Raw genomic sequence first — 21,305 nt, forward strand, 5'->3', positions numbered from 1 at the left:
CATAAAGTCATATTATTTTTCATCATAGCCATTACTCGATACCTTGAAGTACTTACCAGAAAACACAACCTAGATCAACACATCTACTTAACCAATTATACTTTTTGAAATGCATCTAGCAACTCGATCGATCCCATTGCATCATCATTCCCCTCAAGATACATTGTAAAGTTGGTACTTATTAGTCCCTATAATAAAAAGTGACAAAAGGAGTAGACAGTCAAACCTTATGTGTTTGCTCGAATTTTGAATTGGCTTTTGAAAAACTAGGAGTAGCTACTAAAATTATATGCTTTATCGCCTTTGTGCTAGTTAACTTATCACTATATTTTTAACATAAATTAATGCATCATAGATGATAGTGAAAGAATTATATTCCGTGAGAATATTTCATTGCTCTCTTGGCAATATATACAATATGCAAGGCTTATCAAAAGCCACTGACTTAGCTACAAACTAGGAAACAGCTATACAAAGAATATATCCTAGGCTATGCATTAGGAAACCGAATATATACATAAAGATATACTTAACAGATATAAATAATAAAAAAAAAAAAACAGAGAGAAAATAAGGCATTTGATCTTTAACTACTCATTGATGAAATTAATTAATCAAAGCAATAAGGGATATGCACACATACATATCAAAGGAATAAACTATATGTGATCATATTGGAATGGAGACAAATCGGAATCGAATAGTACATAGTCAGCAGTATCTTCTATGTTTGCTTGAGTATTGAATTGTTTTTTGGTTAACCACAAGTAGCACCAAAAAATGTCAATCAACCATGGCCTATAATTGACATTATGCTTTCCGATTTTGAATACATTACTTGATAATCCTTTAATAAACCTACCCGAAAACACAACCTCACAATTCAATGAGCTCCTTGGAAGCTTAAACAAGGACTTACAGAACTTATGTTCACCTCGTTCAGGCAAATTATGAACCAAACAAACATTTAAGTTTTGCAAAACTGTTGCATTACCTAGAATGTACCTTAGAAACTCGAGCCAACAATATTTGCTACCAAATCCCCTTATCGATATTGATATCGTCTTGAGCTTACTTATTAGACAACTTGGTACAACATTTGGTGCACACCAATTTCTCTGCTCTCTTTGGCGACGATTTACTATCACCCAAAGATGCTCTAAGTTGGGGAAGCGTCGCAGTGAAACCAAAAAAGCAGTGCAATCATTAAGACTAAACCCACACAAGGTCACTTCAAGACAGACTAAATTAAAAAACATGATGGGCGGATTCACATTCAAGTAAGTGAATATATTCTTTTGCCCCTCCATCGTCACCACTAGCTCAAGGTTGCTAACGCTAGACATTCCTTTGAAAAATTCGGGAAACCGACGAAGCTCCACCTCAAGGTCTTCATGTCTCAATACATACTTCCTCAAATTGATACACGCTTTGACTAATGCTGGTGGATTAGTACGAAATCCATAAGGTAAAACGCAACCATATGTTACAAGGTTTGTCAATTTGGGTGCATCGATATGAAAAATCGAATTGATACCCGGCGTTTGCTCTACATTATAAGGGAACAACCCTAATTCCAATGACCTTAAATTCGGGAAAATTATGTTAATCGACGGCATTGTACTTAGAGACTGCATAAAGTGTATAGAAGACGTGAGAGTTAAATCTTCTAATAATGGAGAAGATTTATGTAAAGACCCTAACCAATGAGGTATATAAGTAAGAAATCGTAACGAAAGCTTTTTCAAACTCGGAAGTTGAATATCAGCAGCTTTGTATTCATACTTCCTTTCATACGGACCATACAAATCCAAAATCACAAGAGATCGACAATTAAGCAAGCAATCAGGTACCGGAAAGAATATATTGCTGATGACTTGTTGCACGTTTCGATGGCAAATATCATAAATAAATTACTTTAATCCATCATCGTCTTCTTCTTCATCAATACCATCATGCCAGTAGATTATTCGTGAGACCTTAACTCTGAATACGTCGAGTTTCGTTGAAGTCAGATGTTGTAAGATACAACTGAATTTGGGTATTATAGTAGGTATTTTAGTAGTGTGGAATTCAAGGCGAGTGATGCCAGTCCAGAGGTGGCGCCATCGATGGGATAAGACGGAGGTGGTGACTGCGGAATTGATTGGAAGGCGGGAGAGGATTTCGGTGAGGATATCGTCTGGAAGTGAGCTCAATCGATCTTCGCCTCCGTCCTCGTGGTTGGGGTTGCAGTTTGCCGACTCCATATTCGTGCAATTGCAATTTGCAATTGCACCTTCATTTCATATATATATAAAAATCAATCGAGTTTGTATTATAAAGTCTGTTATGTTAAGATATGATAGAGATTCGATTTGATATTATTGAGATATATTAGTTGCCATAACATAGAGATGTGTTGAGTTTTGAATATTTGATCATATATTGATATATAGGTAGGATTCTATACTTATTTATGTCAATTATTTATTTATTGTACTTTATATATTTGGCCAAGAGCCTCAATACAAAGCAAGTGTTTTCCGCATAATTATTTTATAATTTAGATGATCAAACGTTTATTAAATAAGGGCATTATAGTCCGTAACCAACAAGATATATTATCGTCTAAAGATGATGATTAAAAAAAAAAATTGAGTTTTATATTATTTTAATAAACTTACAATTTTTATTGATAAGTTATTTTAATAAAGATCTGGGACAGTGTTGGACACAAAGTCACAAATTCAACTATGCCAAAATTGTATATATAAAGGTAAAATCAAGAGTATGTTTATGTTTTCTTCAAAAAAAAAAAAAAAAAAAAAAAAAAGAGTATGTTTATGTGTGTGTAAAAAAAATGAAAAATGTTTATGAGAGTTAAAACTAGTAGTAAGAGAGTGAATGATAACTCAAGTGGTTAAAACTTTTCTCACGGTTCCCTTTGTGACTCTTTAAACACCAAAAAATAAAAGAAAAACTAGTAGTAATAAATTAATAATACTCACCGATATATTCACATTGCAGGCTGTATTGCGCGGAGTAAATGGGAATTAATCAACATATGTACACACTACCAAACCTTAATATTATGAATTAACTATCCATCCAAGAGTTCAGTGATCATGTTGCATGCACAACCGAACTTTCTACTTTCAATTTTCAAACAAACATAAAGGCAAGGTATAAACTGAAGCATGAACAAGAAGTAAGGTGAAACTTGAAAGAGGCCAAGTTAGTCCGATCTCATTTCATTGAGAGTACAGTTGATCCCCATGATTTGAAACATGGATAATGAAAACAACAGCATAGTTGAATAGATCAAGTAAAGTAAGTTCAGGTTCACATTATTTGAAATAAAAAAGGATTAATTTCCCTCAAAAAATAAAATAAAAAAGGATTAATCAGTTCAAATGTTTGCATATCTGTAAGAGAGATGATAGGTAAACATTAAGAAAATACAAGAAACAGAGCTTGTTAATAAAGGGATCGCCTTAAGTCCATGACAAGCCATCCTCAAGTACCTTCTTTTCTTCTATAATAGGCTTTATGATAAAGTTTAATTTACTCGAACATTTGGAAATGAGTGCCTAGATAACACTTCTTCAAATTTGGCAGAAGTACAGAGAAGTTTCCAGACTCTTCATAGCAGACTGCATCAGCAAAAAAAGTCACATCAAATTACCAGTATATATCAAACATGTCTGACAATAAATTCATACTTCTCTATGGAGCTCAATAATGCACAACTAAACCTTCAGGATATATACGGGCAATGCCGCCTTGTGTCATCCATTTCAGATGTTAGTACTCAATTTCAAAGTAAGAAAATAAATGCATACTACTTGAATGTGGAAGGATCATAAAATCATTCAAGATTCAATAGTCATGTTTCAGTACTGAATTTTCTATTCCCAAACATAGAGACAAGTTGAATGCTTAGTAGCATAATCAAGAGTATGTTGTAAGTGGCCTGAGTTAATTTAGTTCTTTAATCATAAATTTGAGACTATAGTTGGTCCCCAGATCATGATTGAAAGCAAAGAGTTCAAACATGAATTACATAAGGATTTATGCAAGGGAACTCGGCAACTAACCTACATTGGATGCAAGTTGTCGTAATGATTTGATTAGAGTAGGTATGGTACAAATTAAACATAAAATTAAATGTTAATAAAAAGAAGAACAGAGATGGGCAATTTATAAAGAAAGAAGGTAAGATTGAATATTCTCCTGATCACAAGATATCAATAGAGGGGCTACATTGAATGCGGGACTAGTCGTCCCCTGTGGATTGTTCACAAGTCTCTCCATGAAGCTCCCTCCAACTCTGCAAGGCTGGCGATACCGAGTTATTTGGAATGCCATGAGCTACAATATCCTTAAACGCTCCTGTACCATTTTCAACTCTCTTTCAAAGTACCATTTCTAACATAATAAAAAAAATTATGCATCTGAGCATCAGGATCACTGTAAGAAATCATGGGATTAAGGCTTTGATTGATTAATGTAAGAAATCATAACAACATTATATGAGCATATCTCAACACATCCTTAATCTTCCTTGTAGTTGGATATATTAGCAAATACTTTTTAATTTTCATCTCAAAGTCTCAAACTATGGTTGTGTAAGAATATCTCAACTATGATCTCTTCGATCTGGAAGCAACTTCAACTGTTATTGATCAAATTTTTTCGCAGACATTGTATAAAAGGCTTGAATTTGACCTTGGTTCAACTATCATTTTATTAGTTGACGTTTGTTTTTAGTTTTTTGACAACAACGTATCTGTATAATATTATTTTTATTATTTGATAGATATACAAAATAAAATGATAAGGGACCTTGGCTTTGGTTTGACACCAATAATAACAGAATATAACAGATCTGTTATATTCTGTTATTATTGGTGTCAAACCAAAGCCAAGGTCCCTTATCATAAAACATGTCCTTTTTTTAGCAATTGATTTTTTTTTTTTTTACTTTTGGTTTTTCGGCTGTGATTGATAAGCAACGATTACTTACCTTCGCAAGATTTGATGAGTTAAAATAAAAATTTCATGAGTTCATGACCTTCAGTTTGGTTAGCCGCCCTACTCCTCAAAGTATATATTGACATCACCTCAACTGCTTGACAATCACATAAGAGATAACAGTGACATAATCTCAATCAAATGAAGAAAGCGTGCAAGAAAATTTGAATAGTAGTGTCATACAAATTATGCAACTCTGTGTTCACGAGACTCAGCAACCAGAAAATTTGAATAGTAGTGTCATACAAATTATGCAACTCTGTGTTCACGAGACTCAGCAACCAGAAAATTTGAATAGTAGTGTCATACAAATTATGCAACTCTGTGTTCACGAGACTCAGCAACCAGAAAATTTGAATAGTAGTGTCATACAAATTATGCAACTCTGTGTTCACGAGACTCAGCAACCAGAAAAATCCACAATCTTGTAAGAAAGGGTGCTACTTGAGTAAGAATTACATACTACTTCTCACACTACAATATCGTTACCATAACTTGAGATCTGTAGCAAAAGAAGTCATTTAATTGAACAGGTGGTGGGCATTGTACAAGTGATTCTTCTTCAATTACACAGAGCAACGCAATCCTAAAGACAACAAATACACTAAATATTACGATTTGTTACTCTATTTCACAACACAGATTAAAAAATTCAATAAATTTCCTAATCACAATGAAACTAGATAAAGAAACTATTATTGAACCCAAATACAATCTTAGGGATGTGTTGAATATGGGGCCAATCCTCTCCAGTTGATTTTTGGCATCTTTCTTGTAGGCGTGCTGGGTAATAATCAAAGTGAAGTTCCCTAAGGGAGGTGAGTTTGGACATCCAATTCGGCATTGATTCCAGTTCTGTGCAATCCCAAATATTAAGGAATTCGAGGGCAGTCAAGTAGCTTATCCAATTGGGCAGTTCTACCATCTCAGAGACATAACTCAATGTCAAGGAGCGGAGGGTGTGACAAAAGGGAAGCTCTCTCACTGGCACTAAGGCTAGTACTGATAGACTTGAATTAGAGCATTTTGTAATTTCTAACACCTCCAAGGCAGAGAGACATGCAAAACTCTTCGTATTGGCTTTATTCGCACCACTCTGAAAATGCAGCGAATCAAGCCATCCCAATCTGTCTACTTTAACCTTCTTAAAATTGGAATTGATGTCGATTATTTCCAGTCTATCATTGAAATTGGTTAATCCTAGGTGTCCCAATGCAGGACACTCCAGTATACCAGTTAAGTTTGGGCAATTCTCCACGGATAATATTTTCAAATGAGGAAACCTTATTTGTCCCAAATTCTGCAGATTCAAACAATCGTAAAATTCCATCTTAACAAGATTGGGAAGAAAAGTTGCTAGGCGATCTTCCCTTGGCCAGCGCGGCATTCTCACGCCATGATACCCATACACATATAACTCTCTAAGATTAGAATTAAGTGGCTGCAACATCTCCATCACTGCTTCATCATACTCCTCCCTTCCCGCTGACTCCTCATCACTGTCATCACCATCAAAAATTAAATTAACTTTTTTGAGATGTTCCTTGTTAATCAGGCACCCTTCCTCCCTTCTTTCATTTATCTTAAAAGTGCTTTCACTTGTTTTCATAAGCCGAATACGAAGAGAACCTCTTAGGTTTCTTAGAGCTTTTAGATCTTCTAGCCCATCAAACACCTCCTTCTTACTTTGACTTGTTCCTCCCACCACAAACTCATTAAGAGTGTGAAGGCAAGTCAACATACCTATGCCTCTTGGCATATACCTCAGCTTATTACAATCTTGTAAAGCCAAGACCCTCAACTTAACCAGCTTCCCCAAACCTTTTGGCAACTCCTTCAAATTAATACAAGATCTTAAGTCTAAAGTCTGGAGATTATATAGTTTTGTAATTGACCCCGGAAGAAATTCTAGACCACTATTGCAATAGAGGTCTAGATACCTCAAATGTATCAAGTCACCTATTGAGCCCGGCAAACTCTTGACCCTTGATCTACTCAAGTCCAAAGCCCTTAAACATTTCCAATTAGCTATTAATAAATCCACACAAAGATGATCCATCGAGAAAAATCCATTCAAAAATTTGGTTTGAATAAATGAGCGTATATGGGTCTTATTAGAAAGATAATTTAAAGATTTACCTTGTACAATAAGATGTCGTACTTTTTTGTCCATGTTCCCATTCATGGCTTTCACCGTGCATATCTCCTTTCCCACAACTTCTTGAGCAACATCATGCATTAAATCATGTACCTTACATGACATAATATTACCATCTTCATCTTTGCTCACGTCTTGGAAAAAACATCTCCGCAACAAAATTGAGAAGTATTCTTCGGCAAGATCTTCCGGACTCTGAGGATCATTAAATGGGATGTAGCCTTGTGCCATCCAAAGCCTAATCAATGTATCCTTCTCCATCACATAATCTTTTGGGAAAATTGCACAGTAGCTAAAACAACTCTTTAATGTAGATTCAAGCTTATAGTAGCTAAGTTTCAATATAGGCATAATACTAACTTGGCTTTCTTTAACTTCTGCTAATCCCAGCTTCTGAATTGAAAGCCACTTGTTTTTTTCTTGCCCGTAGAGAAGACTTCCTACCACTCTAATTGCAAGAGGGACGTTAGCACATTCCTCTACAATACCTTCACCAATATGGACCAAGTCTTCGGGAGGATTTGAGTGTTGTGATCCAAATGCTACTCTTTTAAATAAACATAATGAATCTTCTTTTGACAAGCCTTTTAGCTCATGCCTTAGACCATCTCCTATGATTTGTGCAGTTACATGTGAACGTGTTGTAACCACAACCCAACTTCCTTTCCGACCTTCCATCAAATATTGCTTCAATGTATGCCATCGCTCAAAATTTTCAGTCCATACATCATCCAAAACAAGCAAGTACTTTTTCCCAGCAAGTTGTTCTCGGAGTTTCCTTTGCAACCAATCCATGGTACAACCCTCATTCATCTTATTACCCGTAGCTGAAGCTAGAATGTTATCAAGAACCCCTTGCACATCAAGCAACTCCTGATTTTCATCAGCAACACAAGTCCACAACTTTAATGAGAATGCATTTGTGACTCTTGCATCGTTATACACAAGTTGGGCAAGCGCTGTTTTTCCCAACCCACCAATCCCCACAATAGAAAGGAAAGAAACATCTTGTTGAACATTAGAATCAAGCAACGCACCAACAACCTTCTCCAAATCAAGTTCTCTTCCAATGATATCAGCTTCATACACATAAGAACAGGTCTCAAGCCTTCGATTCTTAATGGGCTTAGGATCAATGTTCAAGCTGAACCGCTTATCATAAGCAATAGCATCCAACTTATTCTTGATCTTCTTAACCCCTTGAGCCATATTGTAAGCAGTACCAAACTTGGTGAAAAGTGAAAGCACACGAACCTTGATACCCTTGGAGAGCTGCTTCCGCTCAGCAAGAGTGACAAACTCATCGAAGAGATCATCGACTTCATAAACAGCATCCTTGAGTTCTTCAATATAGAGCCGTTCTTGTTCGGACAGTATTTGCTTGGCCTCAGCATCCTTGAGCACAGCTTTAATTTGATTCTTACGACGGTGGCACGGAGTTCATCAAGTTTGGATTTGTAGCCAGCAATGGAACAAATCTCATTGAGCTGCGAACACTGCAATGCTGCAAACAAAGTTTGAGCTACAGACATTGCTGTTCCAATGTCCATTTTTGGTTGCTGAAATTTTTAGAGAGAAAATGAGAGAAAGAGAGTGTAAGTGATAAGAAAGTGATAGTCAATCTTGAAGGTCTTAAACATGATCTAGATCACGTGCAAGCATAAGGTACAACTTTTGAGACACACGACTTGTCGGAGAGATATGAAATGTTGCAAATGTACTCCTAGAAATTTTACACACTATATTACGGTTTCATGAAAAAACTTCGACTCACTTTTTATTGAAAATAAAAGTATTTTTAATAGTTTGAATCACCTTTCTATTACATTTATTCACTTAATCACTTTGATGTAGTTATAAGAAGATGCCATTTTTTTTTAGCTTTGATGTAGTTATACTTATAATATGATTCCAACTACAATGTTTACAAAAAGCATAACTATGTTAGTTATTCCGGTTACATTTGTTTGAGCTACTAGTAATGGTGTTCATGACCACTAACAACAAGCTACTAATAGACCAAATTAAAAATGAGAGCAAATTACCCACCCAACATGACATCCGCATTTCATGGCAAGGTTCCACTAAATAATCTTGATTTAAGGTAATATAATGGAAGAACAACTCTGCTTTCAAGAAACTTGTGAATAATGACATGTAACTCCAAATAAAGTACTCTGTAGTTTTTTTTTTTAATATTTTAACTTTGGCCAGTGATGGGTAAGGCCGTATGGGTTATCTTCTCTTGGTTGGCCATATGTTCTAGATTACGTGGTGGAGTACGTGCCTTGTTCAATTGCAACTCTTACTAAGAAGTTGCAATTTAAAGAGTTAAAAATACAGAGTAAAACAAAGCAAACGTCTCTTCCCCTAAAATAAAATACGGGAGTAATTAAAATAACATGTGAATAAGAAAGAGAAATCATAACAATAAGTGCCATAATCAGAAATCATACGTTAATTTCAGTCCATACATGGTGAAACAAATCAGGAGCATAAGAAGCGCTCGGCAATTCCTTAATTGCCCTCTTTGTTGGGTTTATTTACTAAAGCCAATCAACTTATCAATCACATGAAGCCAATTCAACATGAAAAGAATAAAAACGGTGATCATCAATCTGAGTTTGGTAGCAAATGCTGTTATTTTGTCAAACAGGTGGTGTGCATTACTATTATATAACTCGGTGAAATACAAGAATGAATATAATTGGGAAAATGAGAGTGGCCTTTCGCTGGGTATTATAAGGTAGGATTGAGGTGGGTTTTGATGAATTGGAGTTGAGTAAGAAGGTGTTTCCTTTCCATGTCCGATTGGATTTTGAAGTTAGGCGAGACGAAGTACTTAAAATTGAGCAAAAGGAAAGATGAGAGAGAACTATGAAATATTAGTAAATGAATGTTTTATTTATTTATTTATTTTAATTAATTAATTAATTTTTTATTTTTTATTACACAGTAAAATATGGGGAGTCCCCTCGTCCCCGGGGGAAGGGGAGGGGGAGGGGGGTTGAGGATCAAAACCCGTCACTCGAGGGAGAGTTGGAGGCACAAACCATCTTTTCACTCCTCCATCCTCAGTTGATAGGAAGTATAAAAAGTTGAGAAATCTGCAGTTTATCTTCTGACAAAATTACTTTATAAGTAATATATGAATTTGAAAATCTGTACAATCAACATTATTTCTTAAAAATAAATCAACAATTATGAGTTCATATCTAATGAAAAGTTATTGATTTATTTAAGGTTTTTCAACTTGATTTACTTATCATGGTGATTAATTTGTATTTTCCCTTTTCCCATAATGATAAGGGGTGGAGTTACATTGGTACTCAGTGGTGCACGTGCAATACCAGCACCAAAATTAAAATTTGAAGTTAATTTAATTTTATTTTATTTTTTAAAAAAAAATCAATCAAAGAGACCACCGTTTATTATAAATAATTGGTCCCTTAGATGCTAGCAGTGTTACTCCCGCTGCTTTCTTCTTAAATCTCGCTGTTTTCTTTTTAAATTAAAAGAGACCGATTATATCTAACAACTGGTCTCTAAGGTCATTTTACCTTCTTTTTTTTGGGGCTATTATTAAGAGTAATGGGTGTTTATTTGTTTGTTACATATTATTAGTAGTACTTTCAGTCTCTAAGATGGATCTTGTAAGTACAATTAGTTATAGCATGGATTTTTGCAATCAATTTGATTGTAATATAAGTATTTATTGAAACCAATTATGAACTAGACCAAGATTTATTTTCACATGTCGTGGTCAAGAATTGAAGGTGACTCACCATGTCGAAAATTCTGAAATCTCCATTGATAAACGATAATCTTTTAAAACAAAACCCAACCTTGAATATGCTATGTAGCATTCTTCCAATTTAAAAAAAAAAAAAAACAAAGCTTGAGCAATCCATCTATGGTGGTATTCACTGAACAAAGCGATAATCGAGGTAGGGGGGTTGAGATGACAAATTTGCCCCATTATGAAAAAAAAAGCTTGAGCAACCCATTTGCCCCATTATCAGGTGACTATTGAGAATGTGGAAGGAGAGAGACAGATATTTGGAGGTTGAGGTGTTGATGTGCAGTTAATTTACAGCCAAAAGATGGCGTTACATCAAGGTTTAAAGGCCGTTAGTGAGGTCTGCTGAGTAGTCATTTGATATGTGGCTACTTCACTACTTGTACATGTCATGAGCAGGAAGTTACAATTATGTCCTCCATTAAACAGGTTGAAATACCTACAGAACCCCTAGATTAACGTCTTATAGCAATAAAAGAGATCAATTCCATTTGCATGTACCCGGTGTACAGTATTTTTACTGTACATCGGGTTTTTCCCACGTGCAACATATTTATTGTTTTTTTTAAATCGCGGAATTTCATACCTAAAAATCAAAAAAACGCAGAACAACAATGGAGGAGAGAGAAAGTGAGAAAACGCAGCTCTCGATCATCCATTGAGGAGAGAGAAAGTGAGAAATCGCAAAAATTGCAGAAAATGATCATCAATCGAGGAGAAAAAAGGTTAGAAAACGAAAAAATTGCAGAAATCGATCATCAATCGAGGAGAAAAAAGGTGAGAAAACGCACAAATAGAAGAATTCGATCATCAATTAAGGACAAAGAAAGTGAGAAAACTTACAAATTGCAGAATTCGATCATCAATGGAGAATTCGACTTTCGATACAACAAATTGCAGCAATCTCATTCACGAATTGCTACAAAAACAGAGGCAAATTGAGACTGAATTTGAAATCGATTTAAATCGATCGATTATAGAAGAAGAAGAAACTTATTGTTTTGGAGATGAATTCGTACCAATATTCAACCATCCAGACAATGCAGATGAAGCAATTGATAATGCAGATGAAGCAATTGAGAATGCAGAAAACGCAATTCACAATGCAGAAAATCAAGTGGTTCCTGATAAATCAATTGATTCAAATTCAGAACAAACAACCAAATCAAATGCAACTGAAGGTAATTTCTATAAATTTTTGAGATTGTATGCAAAAAGTAACCCTTTGAATACATAATTGTTACCCTTTTCATGCATAAACGTGACCCTACTTATGCCTAAATGTTACCCTCAGATTGAATGCAGAACTTTTGAGATTGCATGCAAAAAGTAACCCTTTGAATGCCTAAATGTTACCCTTTTCATGCTTAAAAGTGACCCTATTTATGCACAAATGTTACACTCAGATTGTATGCTGAAAATTCAGATTGTATGCAAAAAGTAACCCTTTGAATGCCTAAATGTTACCCTTTTCATGCTTAAAAGTGACCCTATTTATGCACAAATGTTACACTCAGATTGTATGCTGAAAATTCAGATTGTATGCAAAAAGTAACCCTTTGAATGCCTAAATGTTACCTTTTTCATGCATAAAAGTTACCCTATTTTCACACGAATGTTACCCTTTTTTATGCTGCCTGTGGTTATTATCTGATTTGTTTGTATTAAATAACAGATACAAATCCAATTGATGCTTCTGGTTTAGATCTTAGAGGATCATTTGTTGGTGTGGTAAGAGAAACTTTTGAAGAAATTTTGGAATTGTATGAAAAACATGCTGCTATACTGGGGTTTTCAATAAGAAAACATACAACTAGATTCAAACAACACACAAAAATAGTAACTGAGAAAAATTATGTGTGTTCTGCTGAGGGAAAGAGACATTCAGGTCAGAAGAAAACAAAGTTAGTTGAAATGGTTGATGAAGAGTATGTAAATGTAAAAGAAAGAAAGCCAAGACAAGTAGCCATTACAAGATCGAATTGCAAGGCATGCATAAGAGCAAAAGTGAATAAAGAAGGACAGTTTGAGGTGGTGTCTCATGTTATTCAGCATAACCACGAGCTAACAAAGCCACAGTGGCATTATTTGCATCGTTCTGAAAGAAAAATGACAGAGGAAAAAGCTGAAGCAATCAAAACAATGAAATCTTCAAGTCTAAATACAATGGACACTTACTATTACATGGCTACAGAGGCTGGAGGATAACAGAATGTAGGCCATAGTGTTGTAGATCACCTGAATTTCTGCTCAAGGTTAAGAATGGAACAAATTGAGGCTGGAGATGCTCAAACTTTAGTGAACATTTTAAGTCAAGAACAATCAGAGGATCCAAACTTCTTTTTTAGAGTGAAGTTTGACAAAGAAGGAAGAATTTGCAATATCTTTTGGAGAGATTCAATGATGCTAGAAGACTATAGGATATATGGAGATGTTCTTGTCTTTGATACAACATACAGAACCAACAGATATAATCTTATATGTGCTCCATTTGTTGGCATAAATAACCACTGGCATAATTGTATGTTTGCATGTGCTTTTATTGGGGATGAAACGACAGATTCATTTGTGTGGTTACTACAAACCTTCTTCAAAGATATGGAGGATAGAAAACCAACTTCAATTCACTGACCAGGACCAAGCAATGGCAAATGCAATTCTGGAGGTAAAAGATTTATATTGACATCTTACAGATTTGACCTGTGACAATAAAGTTTTCCTTTTTCACATAAAGTTACCCTTTTAGCTACATAAAGTTACCCTTTTTAGTGCATAAAGTAACCCTTTTAACAGCATAAAGTGACCCCTTTATTTTCAATGCAGGTGATTCCTAATACAAGGCATAGACTTTGTATATGGCATTTGGAGCAAAATGCCATAACCAGATTTGGAGCTCTTAAAAAAGACAAAGAATTCAAATTTGCATCCACAGTGCTTAAAGATGTGTGTGACAGAACAAGAATTCGAAGAAAAGTGGCAGGCAATGTTGCAGAAATATGAGTTGACAGAACACTCTTGGTACAAAAGAGTGTATGAGTTGAAAGACAAATGGTGTCCTGCCCTTAGTAGAGATTTCTTTTCAGCAGGAATCTTATCGTCACAAAGGAGTGAAAGCACTAATCATGCTATAGGATTCAGAGCAAGTAAAGCAACTACTTTGACAGAATTTTATACCATATTTAAGAAGACAACCAATCGTTGGAGAAGCACAGAGAAATATGATGAGTTTACCTGTAGTAAGTCAATAGCATTCACTTCATTACCTCTGTCTGGAATGCTAAAGCATGCTGCACAGGTAAAAAGTTAACTGACAACTACATAAATTACACCTAATATATGGCAATTTAAATGAACCTACATGATTTTGATGTACATGTTTTCACTTTATCACTCTTTAGAGATTTTGAAGAGGAGTTTGGATACTCTATGGCAACAACTGTTCAGATGTTAGGCAGTAATGAAGAATGCCTACTTTATCAAGTAACACTAGAAGACAAGCCATGGTCTGCACATCAAGTAAACTATATACATGAGAGCCAGACTGTATGGTGTACTTGCAAAAATTTTGAAGCATCTGGATGGTTATGTTATCATTGCATCAGAATTCTACATTTGCATTCAGTTTCAAGAATACCAGACAAGTATGTTTCAAAAAGATGGACTAAGTTTGCAAAAACAGAGGCATGGGATAGGTTGAAGAATCAGGATCCTAAACAACAATATATTCCATGGACGCAAACAATGATGAGGAAATTCTACAATCTAATCTTAAAAAGTCAAGAAAATGAAGAGACAAGAGCATTTATGGAAGAAAGCTTCAGAAACAGTCTTAAAATGGTGGAAGACTTACTTGCTAGTGCTGCTCAAAAAGAAAGTGCAGAAGCTGCTTCTAACATTCCTGATGTGGCAGACAGCACTCAAAGCAATACTGACGTTTCTTCAGCATCGAGTACAAGCACAAGTGTACCAATAATACTTGATCCTAAAAGGGCTGTAACAAAAGGAAGAAGCAAGAGAGCAAAAGGAGGACTTGAAAAAAGCAAGAGAAAAAGAAAACCAGCACTGCCACCTCCAAATTCAGAATTTGGATCAAAGACACCTAACTTACGACTCTTTTAAGATCTTTTTTAGAACATTTTTTTTTCGAAATTAATATACCTTGTATTGTTAAACTATTTTTCTTTTGTTTTTTTACTTTATGACAAGTTTAATGAAAATGTGATTGACACTTTTATTAGCAGATGTTTAATTATTGGAAACATCAACTTATGTTACCCTTTTAACGTATAAAAGTAACCCTTTTCATGAATAAAAGTGACCCTTTTCATGCATAAAAGTTATCCTTTCTATCCACTAAATCACTTTTCTTTGGTAATAGTTACCCTTTCTGTTAGTAAAAGTTACCCCTTTTATCAATAAAAGTTACCCTTTTCATGCATAAAAGTTACCCTATCTACCCACAAAAGTATACCTTATCAAGTATAAAAAGTAACCCTTTTTATGCTACAAAGTAACCCTTTTTATGCACAAAAGTGACCCCAAAAAAACATACACAAGAACCTTTCAAATTACTTAATGTATGCACATACATCAGTATTCCAAAAGAACCAAAAACTATCCACTAAGTTTAATTACATCATTTAACTTGATGTATATGCACAAACATTAAGTTTTTTCATTGTTCAAAAAATACTCCTAGACCTAATCAACTAATAACTAACAGTCATTTCACCCTTTAGAAGGAGTGTACTTGTCTGTCTTCTTTTTTGCCCCTTTTCCTTTGGGATTCTCTTCTTCTGCCTCTGCCTTTGCTTCTGCTTCAGCTGCCATTTTTCTTTCTTCATTTTCTTTCTTCTTCTTTGCAGCAATTGCATCCTTTCTTCTCATTTCAATTCCCTGGCAATAAGCAGGATCTTTCTTCTTCTCATTGAACTTCTCTAATTCTGACAACACATCATTCCTAGATTCATTCAAATCACACAGCACCAGTGTCGTACAGATCTCACCTCGCAGAAATTTTCTCCAATAATCTCACAATAGAAAAAAAAAACTTATCAATATGTAATTAATAAAAGGGAAAAACTACATACAAAATAGATGAATAATTACTGTTTTCAGTTCATTTAATTTGAACGATTCGCCAACAAAATGGAGCATGTGATACATGACAAACACCCCACAGTCCAAATTGTCAACCTTTTCTTTTCTCCATTCCAACTCCACAATTTGAAACCCATAAGAAGGTAGTTGAGAACTCTTTGGATGATTTCTTTTTCCGAGAAAAACACCCATTTGATCACACTGACATAAAATATAAAAGTTTAGAATAAAATAAAAACAAGAAAAAAGAAAAAAAATTTAAATGGAAACAATAAGTAAACAGAAACATAACAATGAATCAACATAAACATACCAAGTGTGAAGACAATTCTTTGGTATATTCAAGAGCATCATCACGCCAGATAATATTGTCAAGATAATATACCACCTCTTTTGTATGATCAATAACAAACAAAATGTAGTGATTCTCAATAAGAACAGGAAAATAGATCTGAAACAGAAAAAATTAAAACACTGATTTAGACAGAGTAACACAAAAACAGAACTTTTTTAAAGTTTTGATAGTAATTTAGCATGAAATATACCAGTTCAGCATCCATAATATCACATTCAGGATTCTCATAGCTCACCCAACCTTCCCATAAATCGTGCAAATCATTAAAAGCTTGTGAAATTCCACCTTTGCCAATGTTTTCACAAACATGCAAGAATGTAAACTATTAAAAGTATGAGAACTTGTTTATATAAAGAGATAATAACTTTAGTGCACATAAAGGGTAACTTTAGTGCATATAAAGAGATAATAACTAAATATAAAAAAAAATCAAATTACTTACACTTTGCCTCACACCAAAGAAGAATTTTCTAGGACCAGAATCAAAACATGCCTTCTCGTTCAATTACAGACAGTAGCAATCAATGATGCACCATCTAATTCTAAGTGGAGCTACCAGGGATACCATGTCTTCTCTTGGAATTAAAAAATTCATCCCAATAGTAACAAGGTTCTCACTGCAACAATAAAAAATTAGATAAGCATTAAAAAAAAATAAAGGAAAAAAAACATATAAAAATAAAATTATCATAAAAAATGACACTTAACTTCCTCATCATTGAATCATCCTTCAGTAAACAATAATCAAGAATTTCCAAATGTAACTTAGGCAAATTCTTGAAAATCCGAGCATTAGCCCTCAAAAACAGAGTAAGAAAAGGAACATCCACACCTACTGGCCCACAGTCGAGTGAGCAAAAAGATTTATTGCCTCTGACGATACGTCTAGAAGCATTTGCTACAGAAGGCCCAGCATTACCATTGACATCATCCTCAGACCTATTCATCAGAACACTTTTTCCTTTACCATTGACATCATCCTCAGACCTATTCAAATTCAAATCTTGTGCAACATTGTTATGACCTTCAGGTTCATAAAAATCACGAAACATTTCATGAACAGACTTCATCTTGTTACACTCCTCAATTAAACCATCTAAAAGCTTCAGGTAATGAGGATCAGAGAGTAGCTGTTGAGTTTGAGAAAATGCAACAGCATCATCAGAGGATAATGATTCAGTTCTGCGAGAAGAAATCATATCACTCAAGGCTTGAAAACCCTGTGACTGAACCAACAATAATACATCCATATTTCTTTTAACCAAAAGAAATGTTTCATGAACAGCCTACAAACATATGAACCAACAAGAAACTATACAAATGTAACAAATAAAAATAAAAAACAAATGAAAATTCATGATATATGCATAAAGTTACCCTTTTAAATGCATAAAGTTACCCTTTATTATGCATAAAGTTACCCTTTTAAATGCATAAAGTAACCCTTATAACTGACTATTTAGGGTAACTTTAGTGCACACAAAGGGTAACTTTAGTGCACATAAAGGGTAACTTTAGTGCACATACAGAGATAATAACTAAATAAAAATAAAAGAACACTTACATCAGTTGAAATTTCTTTAATTTCATCATCAGTCATCACATTTTCTGGAAGCTCAAATGCAAGAATGCGGCTACTTCTACCACTTGTAGAAGCCCCTTGACCACAAGTTTGCTTAACAACAGGATCCCTAATTTCAGGGTGTGAAACAGGATATGTATGGGTATCCAATGGTCCCTGCCCAAAATCACCAGCTTTGATCTCCAAATTGATCCGCTTCTTAATCTTCGCATCAGTCCAATGTTGAATCAAAGGAAGGGTACTACTTTCCTTTTCTCCTTGGAAATTTAATCGATGAAAATACATAATTTGCAAAGCTAGCAAACAACCACTTACATTTTGAGCATTTTCATCATTCTTATACTTCACAACAGCCTTCTTTAATTTTTTCAAAACATATGAACACCAATCAAATGTTTTGATTTCATCAACTTCTTCCACAGCCTTCAGTAACTTCAATGAAACAGTCCTATTAGTAGTAGGAGCTAAGAAGCTAGACATAGCATGAAGCACAAAACATCTCTTGAATTCTTCCCCACCATCATCCAAATCAACCATCCTAGACTCCACTTTTGACAAATGCAGAGGTTGCTTCTCAGTAAGACCATAATCAAGTCTCCATGACTGAATGATACGTTTATCTACACTACCTTCTTCAGGATTCTTCTGAAGTTCAGGAACAACAATCTCACTCATAGGCAAGCCAAAGACATCGCATATATCGTTTTTAGTAACTACAAACTCTTTACCAGCAGCAATAGTAAACATGCAGCTACCACCATTAAAGTGTTCAACAAGCCAATGTAGCATTTGACGATTCAAAGTTTTCAATTTCAGATGTAATAAACCACCAAAACCTATTTCTTCAACAGCTTTTTTTTTATTAGGACTAAAAGTACTCATCATTAATTCCAATGTGTGTGGTCTGCACCTTGCAATCAAGGGTCTTTTTTCCCTAAATAATAATAATAAAAAAAATAAGTTAAACAATATCAGAATCAGAATCATGATATATATAATTAAAAAATGCAAAACAAAAAAAATTTATACTTACACAACAGTATCAGAATCAGAATCAGAAACCACTTGCAATTCAGAATCTGCTTTGGCCTTCTTAGATACAATTTTAGACTTCTTAGGAGCTGCTTTAACCTTTTGAGACTCTGCTTTGGCCTTCTTAGGAACAGTTTTAGCCTTCACAGTTTTAGACTCTGGTTTGTCCTTCTCAGGAACTGTCTTGTTCTTTTTAGGTACTGTTTTGACCTTAGCAGGCTCTTTACCCATTGCTTTTCCCCTTGAAGGCGATTTATAACGATATCCACCTATTGAACCACCTATATCTAATTAATACAGAGGATAACCATAAATTACAAATTCACAAATTACTCATGGGAAAATTCAGAATTGCAAAAAAATCCTTTTAAATGCAAAAAGTGACCCTTTTAAATGAATAAAGTGACCCTTTTAACTGCATAAAGTCACCCTTAAAATACAACAAGTAACCCTTTTAACTGAAAAAGTAACCCTTTAACAAGCATAAAGTGACCCTTTTAAATATATAAAGTGACCCTTTTCACTGCATAAAGTCACCCTTTAAACTACAACAAGTAACCCTTTTAAATAAAAACGTGACCCTTTTAACAGCATAAAGTGACCCTTTTCACAGCATAAAGTGAGCCTTTTAACAGCATAAAGTGACCTTTGTCATGCATATAAATAACATATGTATATATTACTCACACACAATGCACAATGCACAATGCACATATTACTGGTACTCAAACACATATACACAAACACAATGCAGATATGCATACTATTCTCATAATCTAACTAAAACCTAACATACAAAATTTGAAGAATAATGAATAAAACTTCTGAAAACAAACATGCAAAATTTATTTCACATATAACAACACCACAACACATGTATAACAAATTTTGAACCAATTATCACAATGAACAATAAAATAAAGCAAAATTATGCATAATAACTTCAAAATTAAAATTCAATTATCATAATATGCATAATAAATCAACAGAAAACTATAAAAAATAACATGCACTACTAATTCGACATATATAAGCGAAAATTCAATTGAAAATTTGAAAAAATGATGAAAAATTTAAATAGACACACCTTCTTCAACATCTACAGCCTTCTTTGTAATCTTCTTCTTCACCATTGCTGAAACAAACACTACAAAAAACGAAAACAAAATCAAAATCAAAAAACCTAAAAATCGAAGAACCAAAACAATTTAAACTAACAAAAATCTCAAAAAAATAAGTAAACGAACCAGAATTAAGCGATAAACAACTTCACAAGTGAAAGAAAAGAGAGAAAAAGCTCGAAGAGCAACAATGGAGGAGAGAGAACACGCTCGAAATCGCCAGTTAATTGGTTTTTAGAGAGAGAAAAACGAGGAGAGAGAAAGCTGAAGTGAATGAGTGAATGAAGAGAGAAAATCGAGGAGAGAGAAATTTCTATTGTTTCTTTATTTTGGCAATCATTATGAAGCACGTGCCATGGCAGTTTTCTTGTCCGTAAAATCCGCCATTCAATAATGTTATTGAACACCAGTTTTTTTTAAAAATTTGTGAAAAGAGATTAACATGAATTTGTCCATTAAAAAAACATGGGCGGATCTACATCCAAGTAAGAGAATATATTCATTTGCCATTACACCACTAACTCAAGGTTGGTAACACTAGTCATTATTCTTTTGAAAAATTCGGAGAAACGATGAAGCTCCACGTCAAGGTCTTCAAACTCTTCATATCTCATTCACACCTCCTCAAGTCGATACACGCTTTGACTGATGCAGTAGGATTAGTACGAAATCCATAAGTTAAAACACAACCATATGTTACAAGGTTTGTCAATTTGGGTGCATCGATAAAAAAAATCGAAAAATACAAGTCAACTGCCGTATTTGCTTTCTTTATACAGGGCGTGGACGATACCCTAACTGTCCGGTAAGCCAGCAAGCTCACTAACTACCGTATTTTCTTCCAATCAAGAAGTGTCTGTTCTGGAATGGTTCAGCGCTTGTTGACTCGTTAGCTAACGCCTAAAGTAAAGTAAAGAAATTCTACCTTTTAGTTACGAGAGGTAGATCACGTTAAGCTGGGAAGAGGTGAAATTTTACGCAACACCTACGCCATACATTTTTATGCCGCATGAACGTCGTCCTTTTTACTGTGGGCGCCAAAAAGAAAGAAAAGAACGTGACATTTTTGAAGTCAGTACAGTAAAATGACAAACCTGTCTATGGGAGCTTTTACGTAAAGCACCACTACGGAACGTCTTAAG

The 21,305-nt window shown here is 34.5% G+C and overlaps 2 protein-coding genes across 2 annotated transcripts; both read right to left on the bottom strand.

Moving 5' to 3' along the window:
- Positions 1 to 659: 659 nt before the first annotated feature.
- LOC145591814 (putative FBD-associated F-box protein At5g53635) lies at positions 660 to 2,249 on the bottom strand. The gene is made up of 2 exons (XM_081648309.1): positions 1,918 to 2,249; positions 660 to 1,788 (listed from the first exon to the last, which is right to left on the bottom strand). The coding sequence occupies exons 1-2, from the start codon at positions 2,247 to 2,249 to the stop codon at positions 660 to 662; spliced, it is 1,461 nt and encodes a 486-aa protein (XP_081504435.1).
- Positions 2,250 to 3,546: 1,297 nt separating this feature from the next.
- On the bottom strand, positions 3,547 to 8,724 carry LOC145591816 (putative disease resistance protein RGA1). Its single transcript, XM_081648310.1, has 4 exons — positions 8,599 to 8,724; positions 5,729 to 8,509; positions 4,285 to 4,393; positions 3,547 to 3,635 (listed from the first exon to the last, which is right to left on the bottom strand). The coding sequence occupies exons 1-4, from the start codon at positions 8,722 to 8,724 to the stop codon at positions 3,547 to 3,549; spliced, it is 3,105 nt and encodes a 1,034-aa protein (XP_081504436.1).
- Positions 8,725 to 21,305: the final 12,581 nt, after the last annotated feature.

Source organism: Chenopodium album, chromosome 18 (assembly GCF_948465745.1).
Source record: "Chenopodium album chromosome 18, dcCheAlbu1.1, whole genome shotgun sequence".
NCBI classification, from domain to species: Eukaryota; Viridiplantae; Streptophyta; class Magnoliopsida; order Caryophyllales; family Amaranthaceae; genus Chenopodium; species Chenopodium album.

Coding starts and splice junctions, on each gene's coding strand:
- LOC145591814 (XM_081648309.1), bottom strand. CDS start 2,249: ATGGAGTCGGCAAACTGCAACCCCAACCACGAGGACGGAGGCGAAGAT. Junction 1,789..1,917: donor GAAGACGATGATGGATTAAA/GTAATTTATTTA, acceptor TCCGTATGAAAG/GAAGTATGAATACAAAGCTG.
- LOC145591816 (XM_081648310.1), bottom strand. CDS start 8,724: ATGGACATTGGAACAGCAATGTCTGTAGCTCAAACTTTGTTTGCAGCA. Junction 4,394..5,728: donor TTCAACACATCCCTAAGATT/GTATTTGGGTTC, acceptor GTACTTTGAAAG/AGAGTTGAAAATGGTACAGG. Junction 3,636..4,284: donor GGAGCTTCATGGAGAGACTT/GTGAACAATCCA, acceptor TTGCTGATGCAG/TCTGCTATGAAGAGTCTGGA.